At 39.9% G+C, this 20,291-nt stretch overlaps 1 protein-coding gene across 1 annotated transcript in view; it reads left to right on the top strand.

The window, feature by feature from the left end:
* Positions 1-20,291, top strand: part of LOC109934887 (ran-binding protein 17-like) — a 557,500-nt gene that overhangs the window by 195,704 nt on the left and 341,505 nt on the right. Inside the window, exons 5-6 of the mRNA XM_048603939.1 lie at positions 3,405-3,468; positions 4,260-4,374. Coding sequence (XP_048459896.1) covers positions 3,405-3,468; positions 4,260-4,374 — 179 coding nt within the window. The remainder of the gene's footprint in view (positions 1-3,404; positions 3,469-4,259; positions 4,375-20,291) is intronic.

Here is a 20,291-nt window from a genome sequence, read left to right as displayed (position 1 = left end):
GGACAGGTGCAGCATGGCCTGGATACATAGTAAAGTTCTTGCAATTCTTGCAAGGCAGACACAGAAAACTCTCCCATGCAGTATGATAACGATATACCTTATTGAAGTTCAAAAGTGTAACCCAACTGCACCAGTGAGGCTTTGTTCCATTTCCTACTAGTTCGAGAAAGGAGAGAAGCATATTAAATGATCCTTCATATTTTTTTCAAAACTGCGACCATTCCTTTGTCAGCAGAATCATAATTTGGGATGAGGATTATAAGTAGCTAATTTCTTACCTCATTTGGCAGGAATTGTGTTTTTGTTTGTTTAAACATACTGAGAATTATAAAATCTATCAAAAATAATGCATACGCCAGGCATAGACAGCTGGGATCGAGCGAATCCCTAGAGGAGTATAAAGGCAGTAGGAGAATATTTAAGAGGGAAATCAGGATGACAAATAGGGTTAAGGAGAATAAAAAAGGATTTTACAAATGCATTAAGGACAAAAGAATAACTACGGAGAGAGTAGAACCCCTTAAAGACCAACGAGGCCAACTATGTATGGAACTACTTCATGTCAGTAGTTACTGTGGAGATGGACATGGAAGCTAGGGAACTTGGGGAAATAAATAGCGATGTCTTGGAAAGTGTCCATATTATAGAATAGGAGGTGCTGGAGGTCTTTAAACGCATAAAAGTCGATAAAACCCTGGGATCTGATTGGGTATATCCTAGACCTTTGTGGGAAGCTAGGGAAGAGATTGCTGGAACCCTTGCTGAGATATTTTTATCATCGACAGCTACGGGTAAGGTGCCAGAGGACTGGAGGGTGGCTAATGTGGTGCCATTATTTAAGAAAAGTGGTAAGGAAAATCCAGGGGAACTATAGACCAGTGACCCTAATGTCAGTTGTGTGGGCAGGTTGTTGGAGGGGATTCTGAGGGACAGGATTCACATGCATTTGGAAAGACAAGCACTGATTAGGGATAGGAAACACAGTTTTGTGCATGGGAAATCATGTCTCACTAAGTTGGTTGAGTTTTTGAAGAGATGACAAAGAAGATTGATGAAGGCAGAATAGTAGATGTCTGTATGGATTTCAGCAAGGCATTCAACAGGGTTCTGCATGGTAGACTGGTGAGCAAGGTTAAATCAAATGGGACCCAGGAAAAGGTAGCCAACTGGATACAAAATTGGCTTGAAGGTAGGAGATAGAGGATGTTGGTAGAGGGTTATTTTTTGGACTGGAGGCCTGTGACCAGTGGTGTGCCGCACAGATCGGTGCTGGGTCCATTACTTTTCGCCATTTATACAAATGATTTGGATGTGAATATAGGAGGTATGGTTAGTAAGTTTACAAATGACACCAAAATTGGTGGTGTCGTGGACAGTGAAGAAGATTATCTCAGAGGATAACAGGTCTTTGATCAGATGGACCGGTGCGCCATGGCAGATGGGCCAATGGGCCAAGGAGTGGAAGATTGGAGTTTAATTTAGATAAATGCAAGGTGTTTGCATTTTGGGAAGGCAACCCAGGGCAGGACTTGTATAGTCAATGGCAGGACCCTGGGGAATGTTGCCGAACAAAGAGACCTAAGGGTGCAGGTGCATAGTTCCTTGAAAGTGGAGTCACAGGTGGGCAATTGGTGAAGAAGGCATTTGGCAAGCTTGCCTTCATTGGTTAGTGCATTGAGTATTGGAGTTGGGATGACATGTTGAGGCCGTACAGGACATTGGTGAGACCACTTTTAGAATATTGCTTTCAATTCTGGTCTTCCTGCTGTAGGAAGAATGTTGTGAAACTTAAAGGGGTTCAGAAAAGTTTTACAAAGATATTGCTGCAACTGCAGGGTTTGAGCTATAGGGAGAGGCTGAATAGGCTGGGGCTTTGTTCCCTGGAGCATCAGAGGCTGAGGGATAACCTTATAGCAGTTTATAAAATCATGAGGGGCTTTGATAGGGTGAATAGCCAAGGTCTTTTTCCTAGGGGAGGGGAGTCCAAAACTAGAGGGCATAAGTTTAAGATGAAAGGGGAAAGATTTAAAATGGACGTAAGGAACAATTTTTTCATGCGAAGGGTGGTGTATGTATGGAACGAGCTGCCAAAGGAGTTGGTGGAGATTGGTACAATTATACCATTTAAAAAAGCATTGTGATAGGTACATGAATAGGAAGGGTTTAGAAGGATATGGGCCAAATGCTGTCAAATGGGGCTAGATCAGTTTAGAATAGTTGGTTGACGCAGATGAGTTGGACCCAAGGGTCTGATTCTGTACTGTATAACTCTGTGATACAAAGTAAGGCTAATGCTGAGCATTTCAGTCATCTGTTCAGATAGGGCCTTCTATGGCAAAGAGTTCTCTAATGCCATTACTCTTAAAGTGATGAAGTTCCACCCTTCTTACCTTTTATTCCTAACATCCTATTTTCTCATATCCTTTGATACTTGAATCCAATCATCACACTGAATGCCAAACTTGAATCTGCTTTTAAAGAAACATATAGATAAGAAATTAACTTTGCACTGGTTCATTCCTACACATGCATATCCCTGAGCTAAACCCCTTATTTGTCTTTGGAATGATTTGATTTTTGTCTCCATTCTATCTGAACTTTTATTGCAGTGCTGAAAACCAAACAGTCCCAAAATCCTTCATCTTTTTTCATCACTCAAATGAATTTCTGAATTATTTTTGGGTCTTCTCAAGGTTATAAGACCCTTCTAATGATTGTAAATGTGATTGCCTTGTCTTTTGTACTGATATATAGACTGCCTCCATTATTGAAGGCGTGGAGCCTCCTCTTTAGTTGTCTCCCACTAATCATGACAGGTTGTGGCAAAACTGCAGAGTTTTGATCTTAGCTATAGTTTGATGGATCACTTAGCTGTAACACGCTGCTTCTGCTGTTTAGCATATCTGGTGCTGCTTCTGGAATGCCCTACTACACTACTACTAGGATAAGTCTCCTGGCTTGACGCTTATGGTAGAATTTGTGTCATTCCCATTCAATGTTGTAAGAGCAGTAGTTTGATTCCAACTGTATATATTTCATGTCAATTTGTAAGTTTGTGACATTGTCCATAATTTGCTTTGCATACTTGCAATGTCATTTTCCAGGTATTGTGATACAAATGTATCCTTGGGTTAAATTGCAAAACAGATATCATTCATATCTGAAAGGTATTGTACTCAAAGATAGCACAACACACTCAAAGCAGAAATACAAAAACGTGTTTAAATGCTCTGTTGCAAACCTCTTGCAGGAAGAGGTACAATATAGATAATTGATAGGCATTGCCTGGCAGCTGTTTCTTGTCATGTTTATGATCGAATACATTTACAGGAAATTTAAACCAGTCATGTCACAGAGCTTTTAGCTGTGCTGTTCTTCGTTCACATCCTTAACATTGCTATTACATACGCCATCTTGAAGAAGCTGGTAAAGATTGATGCAGTTCAATTCATGCTTCGGAATCACGCTGTAAGTGGCTTTTATTTGTCAGAGAATATTTTTATTAAAGAAAAATTGTCTTTCTAACCTATTGCAATTTATTCTTTTTTGGATGTCACACCATTATTTAGTTATAGAAGTTGAAGTATCACAAATATTTCTCCCATATCTATTAGGGTATGACCAGAGGTGCAAGATTAAAAACAGGCAAATTGTTTGCTCCTTTCTTTTTTGTGAAATTTGAGTACGTTTTATCACGTTTTGAAAGCTAACTATTTAACCCAGCTACTTGAAAGGGCCAGTCCGTTTCAGTTCTATAGTATTGACCAGCGTTTAAACTTGAATTGTACCAAGAACATATTTTCTAATCAATCTGTTCAGAAATGTTATTTCCCACCTCTGGAGCAGGTGGAACTTGAGCCTGGGCCTCCCTGTCCAGGGGGAGGGACACTGCCACTGCACCACAAGAAGGCCCTAAGCCACATGGTTTAGCCAGTGATTATAGAAATAGGCTTCAGTCTCCCCTTGTTTCAGGAGCAAATCAAATCAGCTGGGCCTATTAATCCTTTATTGAGAGTTCTTATGTGCAGGCATCAGCTAAGAACACAGCTAAACTCATTTCTGATGTCCTACACTGTCAAATAACCTACCTGACATACAGTCTGTGGACTCAAACATGCAGAAATGTGAGACACTAGAGAGCTGATGGCGCAAACGCCTTCAGAGATAAGTGTGAAAATTGAAGCCTTCCTCTACGGTATTGAAATGAGCGTACATAATGATTAATTGCATTTTCCTCGACTTCTCTTTTGGATCATTAGTGTGAACACTTTCCTTTCCTGGGCATCAATGAACATTTCCAACTTCATGATGCCGTTCTGAGATGCCGCACGACCTTCTATACAGCACTGACTCGCCTGCTTCTCATAGACTTGGGTAAGTCGGAAAAGTTCAGCTGTCACATTTGGAAAACGAACTATTTATCACAGTAGCTTGCCTCAGGCTTATACATGAAAATGGTTATTGTTAAAGACTTTTTCTGGGAGATTTTTTCTTTTTATTAACCCGCCCCTTCGATTCTTTTTAAAATTAAATTTACGAGTATATTGATGAAAATAATATCGTCCTAAAATATAATGTTCCAATTCCTTTTTGTTTAGAACATATTAAAGTGCAGATTTTGTAATTAAATAAATTGGATTGAGCTAAATTTTGAGCTGCTTCTACTATCACTTGTCAGTCATTCGCATAGTGCATGAGAGCATCATGTAATCTTTACTGGATTGCAGGGAAAAAAATTGATCACACTTTTTCAGAAATGTCTCCCTGAAGCCAGTCACTCTCAGTGGGCTACAAATATATGTTTCAGCAGCTATCAAAGTGGCCATTCAGGTGACTGTGGACAGTAGGCTTCAACCAACTATTCAACAAAAGAGGCTGTCACCACTGAACCCAAACAATGTTGTCACATGATAGTAATAGAACTGGTACACTAGCTTTTGTTTCCTCCCACATATCCAGTAACATTAAAATCAGGACAATGGTGTAAATATCAGCAAAATACTGTAGATGCTCGAGATTGGAAATAAAAACTGAAAGTGCTGGAGAAACTCAACAAGTCTGGTGGCATTTGTAGAAATAGAAATAGAGTCAACATAGAAAATATGAACAGGAGTAGGCCATTCAGCCTTTGAACCCGCTCCGCCCATCATTACGATCATAGTTGATCGTCCAATTCAGTACCCTGCTCCCTCTTTCGCCCCACACTCTTTGATCCCATTAACATTATAAACTATATTTGACTCCATCTGAAAAATATTCAATGCTTTGGCCTCAACTACTTTCTGTGGCAGAAAATTCCATAAGCTCACTACTTTCCGCATGACAGAATTGCTACTCACCTCAGTCCTAAGTGATCTACCCCATACCCTTAGACTGTGACGAGGTATGGATTCCCTGATCAATGGGACGTCCTCCCTCCACTTACCTTGTCTGGACCGGTTAGAATTTTTTAGGTTTCTATGTGATTGTTCTCCACACTGATCTACACCAGCACCCCAACCCCCACACCCACCCACAAGGGTCTCCCTGGGAGTGTTGTTGAACAGAGAGAAGAGAGACATAGGAGTTCAGTTACATAGTTCCTTAAAAAATCACAGTGGCATCACAGGTTGACTGGGTGATAAAGAAAGCACTTGGCTTGCTTCACTTGACTGGTCAGAGCATTGAGTGTAGGTTTTGGACATCACATTGCAGCTGCATGGAACATTGGTGGAACCATTTTTGGAGTACTGCGTATAGTTCTGCTCGTCCTTCTGTAGAAAAGGTGGTATTAAATTAGAAAGGGTGCAGAAAAGATTTACAAAGATGTTACTGGGACTGGAGGTTTTGAGTTATAAGGAGAGGCTGGGTTATGCTGAGACTGTTTTTCCCTGGAGCGCAGAAGGTTGAAGGGTGACCTTATAGAGGTTTATAAAAAAATAAAGGGCATAGGTCTTTTCCCCAGAGAATGGGAGTTCAAAGCTAGAGGGCATAGATTTTAGATGAGAAGAGAAAGATTTAAAAGGGATTTGAAGGGCAACTTTTTCACTCAAAGTGTGGTGCGTATATGCAATGAATTGCCAGAGGAAGTGGAAGATGTAGGTACTATTACAACATTAAAAAAAAAATTGGACAGATACGTGAATAGGAAAGCTTTAGAGGGATATGGGCCAAATGCAGGCAAATGCAGACTAGTTAAGTTTATGAAACCTGGTTGGCATGGACGAGTTAGACCAAAGGATGTGTTTCCATGCTGTATGACTCTATAACCAACTTTGTGTAGCAGCGTCACACAGCACGGAAACAGACCCTTAAGTCCAACCAGTCCACGCTGACCATAATTCCAAACTAAACTAGTCCCACCTGCCCGCATTTGGCTCTTATCCCTCCAAACATTTCTTATTCATGTACTTAGCTAAGTGTCTTTTGAACTTTGTGACTGTATCTACATCCACCATTTCCTCTGGAAAGTCATTCCACCCATGAATCACTCTCTGTGTAAAAATATTGCCCCTCTTTTCCTTTTTTTAAATCTCTCTCCTCTCACCTTTAAAATATGTCCCCAAATCATCAGCAAAATTGGAGATATTACGTTTGGTTCCCTCATCTAATTCATTAAAATACATTTTGAATAAGTCCAAACATTGACCTCTGTGGTACCACACTAGCCACTGGATGTCACTTGGAAAAGACCTGTTAATTCTTACTCCTGTCTGCCAGCCAGTTCCCTGTCCATGACATACACTACCCCCAATCCCATGCATTTTAGTTTTACATGCTAATCTCTTATTTGGGACCTTATCAAAAGTCTCCTGAATGTCTAAATAAAAACCGGGAGAACTGCAGATGCTGTAAATCAGGAACAAAAACAGAAGTTGCTGGAAGCTCAGCAGGTCTGGCAGCATCAGTGAAGAAAAAATCAGAGTTAACATTTTGGGTCCGGTGACCCTTCCTCAGAACTGATGGTAGCTGGGAGAATGACAGTATATATGGAGATAATAGGGAGGGGGGTTGGGGTAGGGACTGAATGATCGGATAGAGCCCGAAGAGAGAGAAGAGCAGTTGGATAGACAAAGGAGTTGATAATGATCTGACTAGGAAGGTGAATAGTTGTTAATGGAGACTGTTAGTGACTAACAATAGATAGTGTGTAATGGCAGGCTGTGATAACAAGACATGGGGTAGGGGCTGAGGACATGGGAGAGTTCAGGCCCTAAAATTATTGAACTCCATAGTGAGTCCGGAAAGTTGAAGAATCCCCAAGTGCAAAATGAGATGTTGTTCTTCCAGCTTGCATTGAGCTTCGCTAGAACACTGCAGCAAGCCAGAGACAGAGATGTTGGCCAGGGAGCAGGCTGGTGTGTTAAAGTGGCAGGCAACAGGTAGCTCAGGGTCTTTTTTGCAAGCAGAACATAGATGTTCTGCGAAGCGGTCACCCAGTCTACGCTTCATTTCCCCAATGTAGAGGAGACCACATTGTAAGCAGCGAATGCAGTAGACTAGATTCTTGAAAGTGCAGGTGAAGTGTTGCTTCACCTGGAAGATATGTTTAGACCCTTGGATAGTGGGGACGGAGGAGGTATTGGTAATGGCGGTGGACAGGGAAGCAGCACCGATGATATCATAGATATATCAGAGAAAGAGTTCTGGGTGGGGGCCGGAATAGGACTGGGCCTCAACAACTTCTCTTTTAACTCTTGTCATTTTCTTCAGGTCAGAGGGGTGGATATGTGTACCTGCATGTGTACCACAGTTATGCCTGTCTTTTTGTGGGGTACATGGAATATTCCTTGTTCCAGTCCTATTCCGGCCCCCACCCAACTCTTTCTCCGATATATCCATGATATCATTGGTGCTGCTTCCCTCTCTCGTCCGGAATTGGAAAAGTTAATCGATTTTGCTTCCACTTTCCACCCTGCCCTCACTTTTACCTGGTCTATCTCTGACTCCTCCCTTCCCTTCCTCGACATCTCTGTTTCCATTTCTGGGGATAGACTGGCCACTAATATGCACTATAAACCCACTGACTCCCACAGCTACCTGTATATACACCCTCACTCCCTGCCTCCTGTAAAGACTCCATCCCATTCTCCCAGTTCTTCCATCTCCGTCACATATATTCAGATGAGGCCAACTTTGACAAGGGAGCCTCCGAAATGTCCACCTCCTTCCTCAACCGAGGATTCTCCAGCACCATTGTTGACTGGGCCCTCAACCGGGTCCAACCCATCTCCCGTACTTCCACCGTCACCTCGTCTCTTCCCTCCTGCAACAGCGATAGAGTTTCCCTTGTCCTTACCTACCATCCCACCGGCATGCAGATCTGGAAGATCATCAGACACCATTTCTGCCACCTCCCGCAAGATGCCACCACCAGACACATATTCCCCTCCCCTCCTTTGTCCACCTTCCACAAGGACCGTTCTTTCCAAGACATCCTGGTCCACTCTTCCTTCACGCCCAACACCATCCACCACCCCCCCCCCCCCCCCCCCCCCCCCACCCCACCCCACCCCCAGCACCTTCCCCTGCAACTGGCGAAGGAACAACACCTGCCCATTTACCTCCTTCCTCCCTACTATCCAAGGGCCCAAACAAGAAGGGTCACCGAACCTGAAAGGTTAATTCTGATTTGTTTCTTCACAGATGATGCCAGACCTGCTGAGCTTCCAAAAACTTCTGTTTTTCTCCTGAATGTCTCTTTTTTTAAAAACCCATGTTCTGAGTTTCAGAACTGAGTTCCAAATAAGCACCATACTAGACTCGAAATGTTAACTGTTTCTCTCTCCACTGATGTGTCCAGACCTGCTTTACTTCTATTTCTCTAGCACTTTCCATTTTTCTATTTTTATTTTATTCGGGTAATTTTTGCTCTAGCTCAATTCAGACGCTCAACATGGTCAGCACTGGAATCTATTACTTTCTGATTGTGTAGAGTGGAAGTGACTTGTCATGTATAGAGAGCGTGAAATCAAAGGGTTTTGACCTCAAAGAGTACAGCGTGTGAAAAGAACGGGATTCTGGTCACATTCAGCATTATGTGTGAAAAGAAAGTTATCTAATTGTTAATTGTGCTTAATTTAATGCAAATAGTGGACATTAGCTGAAGATTCTCTTGTTCTCTTATACTTGTGCAAAATATGGGCAGAATGGACTGCTTTGTGCAATTTATTCAAAGTAATACAATGTAAATAAAATACTAGCCAGGTTAAAAACGTTGAGTTGCTGGAAGTGATAAGAAGAAGAAGAACAAATGCTGGAAATATGATTGAATTGTTGGAAATGTAGCTCTGTCAGATTGGTGACTAGGTGAAATGTTAATTTCTGTTTTCTGTCCCATGTACACTTTCAGCACATTAATAGGTAGAAGATATTTATTTTCAGCTCTTTGAAATGTACTAACCAACTGTCTGTTTCTGCTATAGAAAGCAATGTGAAACATAGGCATGAAAGATAATTATTATTTCTAATATATTCTGGAGAAAAACAAATACCTCCAATTGGGTTTAAGACAATAATTCAATCCCCAGATTCTGCGAGGATTTGTAATTGGAATTACCAAAAGTGCAGGATTGAATTACTTGCTTGTAACTCCTTGCTTGCTATCTATTATATTTTTAATGTACAGTGTGTATTGTCATTTGTTCTTTGTAATCTTTAGCATATGACTCAACTTGTGGTACTCCAAACGTGATAGGACCGTAGGGACATGAGTAGTACCCTCAGCACCTTCAGCCTATTCAGTGAGATTGTGGCTGATTTGATCTTATGCATCCGCTTTGACTCCATATCTTTTTATACATCTATATTGTTCAGATTTAAAATTGTTAGTGGAACTAACATTTTACTGTTTTTCTGGCAGACTGTTTAACCTTGGACTTGCCTATTTCTTATTATATAATAATAAGAAACATGGATTAATCTTGCTAACCCACACAAGTCTCTCTTTATAGTACCTTTTCCATACACCTGATATCCTTTTTGCCTTGTTTCATTGTTCTTCTGTCTCTCCTAGTTGCCTGGATTCATGTTATTATTTATATTTTATGTCCTTTTTCCATTAATTTTGGCTGTTTAATTTGATAAGTATCTCTCTTGTCCCTAAGGGGTATAATTTGATCATGTATGAAAAAATTCTTAGTTTAACTCCTTTTACTGTTTATGGTGGTCTACAATCTTGATAACATGTTATGATCTCTTTTATATCAATCTTCTCTTACCATTGACTTATTCATTATCTCAAATTAATTATTAGACCGAGCATTTCCTGTCTGCTAGTTGGATCTTGAGCATATGGCTCCAGAAAAGTATCTTGAATGCACTCAAGTTCATTTACTTTCTGACTTAAATTATTCTATTCTTTTCAATCCAGATGAAAATTAATTTCCCATTAATATTTGCTAAAAATGCCTCTCATCTCCCAATGAATACTTTCTGCTGCTTTGGTACTGCGCTCAAGAGGCATTAGACAACTCCCATTACATTTATGTCTTTTATTATTCCTTAATTCTAATTGCAATGTTTCTGCAATTGCTTTACCTTATTATATCCTTTCTTATTGGTGGTGTAATAATACCTTTTGCAAATGAGGGCACTCCTTCTCCCTTTATAGTTCCCCTATCCTTTTTGGAAAGCCTAACTCCCAATCACAAGTAGCTACTCATCATGTCTCAGTCAAGGCCACTATGTTAGACTTATGACTGTGTTTGAACCTCCAATTCACTCAACTTATTTGATAACCTCCTATTTTAGCAAATAAAGGTTAAGAGACCTTAACTTGTGCGGCCACAATCAACTCTTCTCATACATTTAACTTAGTATGTTCATTATTTGTCAATTCTGTTGTGACTATTTTCTTTTGGGACCAACCCAGGGTATGTGACAGCCCTCAGGAACTCATTTACGTTTTTCTTACTATTCCAATTATGATTTGAGATACTTTTATAGGGATTTTTCCCTTAGATTCTAGGTAAGCAAACCTTCAGCTTTCTTTTATATGCTGACTCTGAAGCACAAGTTTGGATCTCGCTCCCTTCTCACTTAATGATGTTTTAAAAATCATAAAACCCTTTTGGTTTCTGTTATGACTCTATTTCTCTTGGCTTTGGACACTTAGACTTTTTTTTCCCAGTTGCCCCCAGCCTAACTGTTTTTCACGTTGAGGTTTCCTGTAGGTTTCTGGTAGTAGGAGCAGTTATAGGCCATTCAGGCCATCGAACCTGCTCTGCCATTCATGAGGATCATGGTTGATCTGACATTCCACACAACCACTTTCCTGCCCTTTCCCTGTAATCCTTGATTCCCCTAATGATCAAGAGTCTATCTTTCTCAGCCTTAAATATATACAAGGACTCTGCCCCTACAGTTCTCAGAGGCAAGCAGATCCAAAGACACTCAACGCTCTGAAACAAGAAATTCCTCTCCATCTCAGTCTTAAATTTCTTTTACTAGTTCCAAGCTAAGGAAACCTTCTAACATTCTGTCCCCATCACAACCCCAATACCCAAAACTAAGCACCATCTCCCACCTGCATTCTGCACTGTGAATGATATGGTTTGTATTTTCTCTGCTTAAGATGCAGACCTGGCTAACATTTGTACTTTTCCTCCTTTTACTCTAAGTGAGTTGCAAAGTAGACAGTATCGAATCTGTAACTGACTTTGTGATATTTCCCTGGGTTTACAGGAAAGCTCGTAACTTGATCTTAAAAATGGCTTTCTCTATTCTTCTCCCTTGCAACAGAAAGCACCCTATCCTGTCTCCAACTAGAAATATTAGTTATCTACTATCTATTAGTTATCTCTGACATAATATATTTTCACTTTAAAATCAGAGGAGCAGGTTTCCGTGCAAGAGTTTACAATACTGATACAATGAACATCTCCATGGGTTTCAGGAAACTTCAGTTATTTTGATTAAGGACATACCAATAGTTGTCCAGCTGTGTTGTTGGCCTCCTGTGTTCCTTCAGCTACCCTCCAGTTGTCTCTGACTCCAGCATCTGCAGTTCTTGCTATCTCTGAGTGATACCAACAGTTATGATTGTTTTCAAATGTAAATAATGGTCACTTCTCTCTCAGTAACAAAGTTTGAGCCTTGCCTTTGATCCTTATTAATTACTGCCCAGCTTTTAGTCAGTTGGATGCTAACACAGATTACATGATTCCCCTCTCATTTATTCGAAATATAAGAATACAAGAAATATATTTATTAAGAATCCCAAATTATAATCCTCTTACAAATCAAAAAATGCATTTTGAAGACAATGATAATGCCAGCATTGTTGTGTAACCTATGTAGTGGTGAAGTCGATTTCTTATTCACTTATTAATCATTCAGTTTTTGTATGTTATCACTCACCTCTGACAAGTGGGACTTGAACCCAGACCTTCTGGCCCAGAGGTAGGAACAGTACCAGTATTCTACAAGACCAGGGCCATCTCCACGAATGTTGGAACCCAGGGAAAGTCACTTATGTGGCTCAGTGTGAGCCTATCAACAGCAAGCATGGGAGAGAAACAGCCTCTGATTGGATGAACAGGCCCTCACAGATTCTGCCAGCTCTGTTTACCAAGGCGCTTGTTGGTCATCCCCACAAAGGACTTTTCCAGTGCAATTCCAACTCTTCACAAGGTGATTTCACCCTGCACCCTTCTGTACTTTCAACACTGGTGCCTACGGTCCCAGGTAGCAAGGGGCTTGGGACGGGCAATCTAATTCACCCTGTCCTAAAGTTGTTTCTACACAAGGCCCTTAATTTTATATTTGTAGTTTACAGTTTTTCTGTTCTCATTAGAATGGGAGGTATTCTGTGTTAGTCCCAGTAACTGTTGGAAAATAAGTGGCTCATATGCCGTTTCCTTATCTGGTATGTGGCTATAAGAGCAGAAAACACCAAATTCATTCTTGGTGTCAAGACATGGGCAAAAATAGAAGAACCAGCTGTTGCTCTGAATTGTTCATCAAGAAATTGTTCATCAAGTGTATCTTGCTGAATGAAAAATGCCCACATATCAAAATCAATTGAAGATTCTATTAGGTTTACATTTCTCTTTAATTGAAACTTAATGTCCAGACTAGTCATTTGGATAAGGGACAAGAGAAAACACTGGTCTTCTTTCAAACAGTATACCAGTGCCTTTGGAGATAATGGAGGGGGAGGGGTTTAGAACTAGTGTTCTATGTCCTTTTATATGTGATAAGAACCTTTTCAAACGTTAACAAAATAGTTGCATCTTGAACAAAAGCAAAATTCCACAGCTGTTGAAAGTGTACATTTTGGAAATACTCAACTGGTCAAACAACATCTGTGAAAAGAGAAACCAAGTTAAAATTTCAGAATTCAGTTTGAAAGATCATGCAACTGAAACATTACCTCTGTTTTTCTATCCCCTCATGTACCTGACCAGCTGAATAGCCTCTAGATTGCTTTTATCCCTCCATTTTGTGCATCCTTACAGCTACCCAGTCTGCAAGGCCTGAAATTCCCTGCATAAACTGATCCATATCATTACCTTAATTGCCTCCTTGAGACACTCCTTAAAATTTATCTCCTAGGTCAAGCTTTGGTAACCTATCTGAGTAGCTCCTCATATTTGGCTTTGCATCAAAGTTTGTCTGGTGACACTCTCTTTGAAGCTTTTCAGAATGTTTTACTGGTGCTGTTGCTGAATTAAGTATAAATGACTTTGCCTTATATTTATATGGATTCTCTTTTTCTCTGTCTCCCTCCCACAAAATAAAGTCTTGTGAATAAGTATAGAAAATTTTCAAAATTGCCAGAAGAATTATAGGTCAAGAAAGAAAGTTGAACCTGGTTGCAAATCTCCCTTAGTGGCCCAATTTGTAAATTGGTATGCAGCATTTTAGGTCAGGAGGCCCTGTCTCCATCTTTGTTGTTCCTACTCTCAGCTGGAACAGCAATAAACAATGCTAGAATTGGTCTCTGGTCCTAATTAAAAATGGGTAGGATCAGTTAGCGTTCCCCTTCCTTACTGATGGCCAGAGATTTTCACAAACACCAGACATCTCAAGGCATCAGTCAATATGCACACAAATCCCTCAACCGTCACTGTGTTAATGACCAGTTAATCTGTTTTTTATGATATTGATTGAGTGTTAAATATTGGCTAGGACGCATGATTATTCCACAGGTTTTCTTCAAAATAGTGCTGTAGGATCTTTTGCCTCCACCAAGCATAACACAATTTAAAACACATTTAAAAGCAACTCTGACAGTGCAACTCTCCTTCAGTAATACGCTGGAATGTCAACTGTGGGCTGTGGGCTTTGTGCTTAGTGCCTGGGGTAGGACTTGACCTCAGAATCATGTGTCTGAGAAGAGATAGTGCCACCAAATGAGCCATGGCTGACATTCTCACAAATGAGCCACCTATTAGCACATTTAGGACTCTGGAGGAAGATTTATTATTGAAAATGTTAGATAAGTTTAGTTATGTTACTGTGAAACAATGGGTTCATAATTCAGCCATATAAAAGATATCAAGCCAGGTTATTTAACAGTATTTCACTTAGCTATACTGCAGTATATACTGAACTGCAAGTTCTTTCGTTATAGTATTTCCTGTAATCAGGTTAACCCTTTAAGTTACTGTAGTCAATATTTATTATTTTTGTCAGTTGTAATTAATGTAATTTCTGTATGTAAAGAAAGTATAATTAGTATATTTAATTTATGTTCCCAAGACAGCCGATTAAATACCTTAGCTGTATTGGATTTTAAAGAACAAGATCTAACAACCAGCGATTTTGAATAAATGCAATTCTCAGTTAATTATCAAAACGAAACTAATGAAGATGCAATAATTTGTTGACATATATAGTCAGGAACAGAGAATGATAAATTCTTATTCCCTCTAAATACCCCAAAATATATAAGCAAACACATGTACAATCTTCAGGAAAAGAGAAACAGATGAAGTAACAGATTTTTCTGCACAGATTGGCTTTGTAAAGATAAAAAGCACTTTGGCTGATGGGTTATACTTGAAGGCAAAACAATAAAGCATGGATGTTCTAGAATCTGTTGCTCTGATGTTCAGGCATATGTGGTCAAGTCACTAATCATGCACAGTTTCTGAAATCTTTGCAGGCACAGCTTGCTCGGGAAATGTTGTCTTGAGATTTTCCATTAAATCATTCTGTAAAAAGAACAAATAGGTTTCACTCTGAAATGATGTAGATGGTTTACATTTCAAATGTGGTGGTGGAGGGCTGGTTTTCAGACTGGAGGCTGGTGACCAGCAGTGTGCCACAAGGATTGGTGCTTTTTGTCATTTATATAAATGATTTGGATGTGAACATAGGTGGTTTGGTTAATAAATTTGCAGATGACACCAAAATTTGGTGATGTAGTGGACAGTGAAGAAAGTTACCTCTGAGTACAACGGGACCTTGACCAGTTGGGCCAATGGGCTGAGGAGTGGCAGATGGAGTTTAATTTAGATAAATGTCAGGTGCTGCAATTTGGAAAGGTAAATCAGGATGCTGCCTGACCTGCTGTGTTCCTCCAGCTCCACACTGTATTGATTCTGACTCCAGCATCTGCAGTTCTCGTTATCTCCGAGGTCCTGGGGAGTGTTGCTGAACAAAGAAACCTTGGAGTGCAGGTTCATAGTTCCTTGAAGGTCGAATTGCAAATAGACAGGATAGCGAAGAAGGTGTTTGGTATGCTTGCTTTTATTGGTCAGTGCATTGCGTATAGGAGTTGGGAGGTCATGTTGCAGCAGTACAGAACATTGGTTATGCCACTTTTGGAACACTGCATTCAAATCTGCTCTCCCTGCTACAGGAAGGATGTTGTGAAACTTGAAAGGGTTCATAAAAGATTTACAAGGATATTGCCTGGGTTAGTAGTTTTGAGCTATAAGGAGAGGCTGAATATGCTGGGGTTATTTTCCCTGGAGCATCGGAGGCAGAGGGGTGACCTTATAGAAGTTTATAAAATCATGAGGGGCAAGGATATGGTGAATCGCCAAGGTCTTTTCCATGGGGTGGGGCAGTCCAAAACTAGAGTGCATAGGTTTAAGGTGAGGGAGAAAGATTTAAAAGGGACCAAAGGGACAACTTTTTCACAGTGAAGGTGGTACGTGTATGGACTGAACTGCCTGAGGAAGTGGTGGAGGCTTTTACGATTAAAACATATTAAAAGGCATCTGGATGAGTATATGAATAGGAAGGGTTTAGAGGGATATGGGCCAAATGCTGGCAAATGGGACTAGCTTAATTTAGAATATCTGGTCAGCATGGATAAGTTGGACCGAAGGGTCTGTTTCAATGCTGTACAGCTTTTTAAATGGGAGAGATCAACTGGGTAACATGTTCATAAAATCGTAGAATCATAAAATCCCAACAGTATAGAAACAGACCATTTGGCCCAATAAGTCCACACCAACTCTCTGAAAAGCATGCCACCCAGGCTCACTCCCCTACCCTATAAGCCTGCATTTCCCACAGGTAATCCACCTAAACTACACATCCCTGGACGCTACTGTCAATTTACCATGGCCAATCAACCTGCACATCTTGTTCATTACATGTTTTTCTCCAATTCAGATAGCAACAAAATACAGCAGATTCTAGAAATCTGAAGTGAAACAGATGGAGAACCTCAGCAGGTCTGGCAGCATCTATGGAGAGAGAAATAGAGTTAACATTATAAGTCCAATATGACTCTTCCAGAAGAAGAACAGTCATATCGGACTCAAAATGTTAACTCTGCTTCTCTCCCCACTTGTGCTGCTGGACCTGTTAAATTTCTCCAACACATTTCTGCGTTTAATGTAGCAATTATCACCAGTCATGTGATTTCTAGGAAGCCTTTTTTTTTTACAAACTCCAATGTCCACAATGAACTTTTAATGACTCTTTGGAAAGAAACAATTCCAGGTGGGTCGACAAAGCTTGAAATGAATTTATTTTCCACAACCCATCAAAATTTAAGAACAAAAACAAAGTTGCTGGAAAAGCTCAGCAGGTCTGGCAGCATCTGTGGAGGAGAAAACAGAGTTAACGTTTCGGGTCCGGTGACCCTTCCTCAGAACCATCATAATTTAAATTCTTCAAGCAATTATAAGAATAAAGTGGTCTTTGCAACATATAGAGTTTATATTGTCCAAATTTAATTGCAGTGTTTGAATCTATTAGAGGGTTTTTTTTCTGAATTTATTGATTTACATATGAAAATTTAATTGTATTATTAATGAATATGTTTCCCTTACATTTGAAAGGTCAAAGCGGACCGAGTAGTGCAAGGGTTTAGATTCTGGCCTTTAATTATTGGGACCTAGGTCATATCTAAGTGTTTTGTTAGTTTGAACAATGAATAGTTTATTAAATATTAGCATTGCATGAGAATAACATTTATGCCACATAGGTATCCATCAATGACCATGCTCAACGATAGCATGAACACAGCTGAATCCCCTCCTATTAAAATCCTGGGGTCACCATGGATCTGGACCAGTCGTATGAAAACTGTGGCTACAAATGTAAGTCAGGAATTCTGCAGTAAATAACTCGTGTCCACTCGTCCCCAATGCCTGTCCTCCATCTACACTGCACAAGTCAGGAGTGTTATCAAATATTCTCTGCTTCCCAATGAGTTCAGATACAACAACACTGGAGAAGCTTGACATCATTCAGGAGAAAGCAGTCCACTTGATTGCGACCCCATCTATCACCTTCAATGTGCATCTGCTTAACCATTGATGCACAGTAGCAGTAACAGTAACTCACCAGGTCTTCTCAGCAACTTCCAAACCTGCACTCTCCACCATCTAGAAGAACAGGACAGCAGATAATTGGGAACACCACCACCTGCACATTCCCCTCCACGAAACACACTATCCTCACTTGGAAATATATTGCTTTTCCTTCAGTGTTGATGGATCAAAATCCTGGAACTCCCTTCTTAAGAGCAATGTGTTGTGTCTCCATCCCAAGGACAATGATGGAAGATGGTAGCTCACTACTAATTTCACCAGGGCAATTAAGGGTGGGCAATAAATACTGGCTTAGTCAGTGATGTCCCATGATGGAAAAAAATAGAAAATTTGCAATTTGTGGAACTGTTACCAGAGACAGCCTAATTACAACGGCTGTATGTTGCATTAATTCTCTTTAAACTCAAATTACTGTCTTGGAGGCCATAGTGTACAAACATTGAACACTGATCCACCTGCAAATATAATAAAGAACAATCAAGGAGGTTGGGGTTAACCTCAACAAACATTGTTCAGTCCATCTTCAGATACTTCTATGCTCTGTTTCAAAATTGTGTCAAGGCAAGAGGCTAGACTATGCATTGTGCAACTTTTACTCAAGATATGGACTCACCAGTGCCCTGCATAACTTTGTTTTCATTATCTCTCTTAATAATAATTTGAAATAATTTCTTCCATATATATTGATATTCCTGGTCACTATACAAACGGTAGATTTTGGTTATCTCAATTGTATACGAGTATGGAGATTGCAGTGCTCAAACAAGATCTTCATCTCCGTACCACTAGGATATTGCTATATCCAGCCTTGCATGCAGTATTGGTAGATGTCTATGCATTCTTAATTTTATATCTGCATATGACAAATTTCTTGAGGCTTTTTTGAGCTTGTCAGCTAGTAAGCTGAGGATATGACTCCGTATTATTAATGAAGTTAATGTTTGGGCTGAGAGGCCTGTGTCCATGCTGTAGGACTCTAAGTTAATATCTATTGTGTAAGATGGTCAGATGGCACCGGATAATCTGTGTGTTGTAGTTTGCAGCTTGCCCTGGATATGTACCATTCCATAGGTGAATCTTATTAATCTCAATCAGACATATGAACGTAGGAACAGGAGTCTGGCATTTGGCCTCTTGGGCATGGTCCACCATTCAATAAGAATATGGCTGACATAATTGTAACCTCAAATGCACATTCCCACCGACTCCTGATAACCGTTCACCTCCTTGCTTGTCAAGAACCTATCCACAACTGGCTTAAAAATATTCAATAACTCTGTTTGCGCTATAATTTCAGGAAGAGAGTTCCAAAGACTCTCAAATCTCTGAAAGAAATTTTTTTGAGTCACTTCTATTTTAAATTGGTCGCTACTTATTTTTAAAGAGTGAACCTCCGATCTGGATTCTCCCATGAGAGGAACCATCCTATCCACATCTGTCACTTGAGATTTTATATGTTTTAATCAAGTTGCCTCTTGTCTTGCAAATTTCAGTACACACAAGCCTGGTCTGTCCAACCTTTCCTCATAAGACATTCCATTCATTTCAGATATTAGGCTGGTAAATATTTCTTCTCTGAATTTATATTTTTCCTTTAACAAACTGACTAATAGTGTCCGCAATACTCAAGATATGGACTCACCAATGCCCTGCATAACATTGTGTTTATTATCCCTCGTAATAAATGATAACATTCTATTAGTTTTCTTAACTATTTACTATACTTGCATTATGACACCCAGAGCTCTCTGCATCTCAGACCTCTGCGAAGTCTCACATTTTAGTTACTATGTTTCTTTTATATTCTTACTGCCAAAGTGAATAATTTCACATTTTTCCACATTATACTCCATTTGGTAGATCTTTGCCCATCATTTAATCTAATTGTATCCTTTTGTGTTTTTCTTATGTCCTCTTCACAATTTACTGCCCTATCTATCTTTGTGTTGTCGGGAAATTTGGCAACCATACTTCCTGTCCCTTCATCCAAGTCATTTGTATATATGTACATTGTACAACACTGTTCTCTGTGGCATAGCACTTTTGCATGCTGCCAATCTGAAAACGGCCCTTTTATGTCTCTTCTACCTCCTGTTAGCCAATCTTGAAGTCATACCAATATGCTACTCCCTGCACTTTGAGATTTTCCATTAACCTTATCAATACCTTCTGGAAATCTAAATACAGCACATCCACTAGTTCTGTTTTATCCACAGCAAATGTTCCTTCCTCAAAGAGCTCCCAAAAAATTAGCTCAACATAATTACTCCTGAACAGCTCCATGTTGACTCTATGTGATGGTCTTGAAGATTTTTAAATTCCCTGCTATACGTTGTTTAATTATAGCTTCCTACATTTTCCCATAACCGATGTTACAATGACAGATACCATACCATAACAATAAAAAAACAGATGGTTAAGCTAACTGGCCTGTATTCTGATGCTTTCTGTCTCCCTTCTTTCTTTTAGTAAAGGAGCTACATTGGAGTTTTAGACAATTAACATCAATGCATCAACAATCTCACTAGCCACTTCTTATAAAACCTTATGATGAAGTCCATCAGGATC

The sequence above is a fragment of the Rhincodon typus genome, chromosome 12 (assembly GCF_021869965.1).
Source record: "Rhincodon typus isolate 14 chromosome 12, sRhiTyp1.1, whole genome shotgun sequence".
NCBI classification, from domain to species: domain Eukaryota; kingdom Metazoa; phylum Chordata; class Chondrichthyes; order Orectolobiformes; family Rhincodontidae; genus Rhincodon; species Rhincodon typus.
Note: the sequence above shows the minus strand (reverse complement) of the source record. Positions and strands in the feature narration are given on the sequence as shown.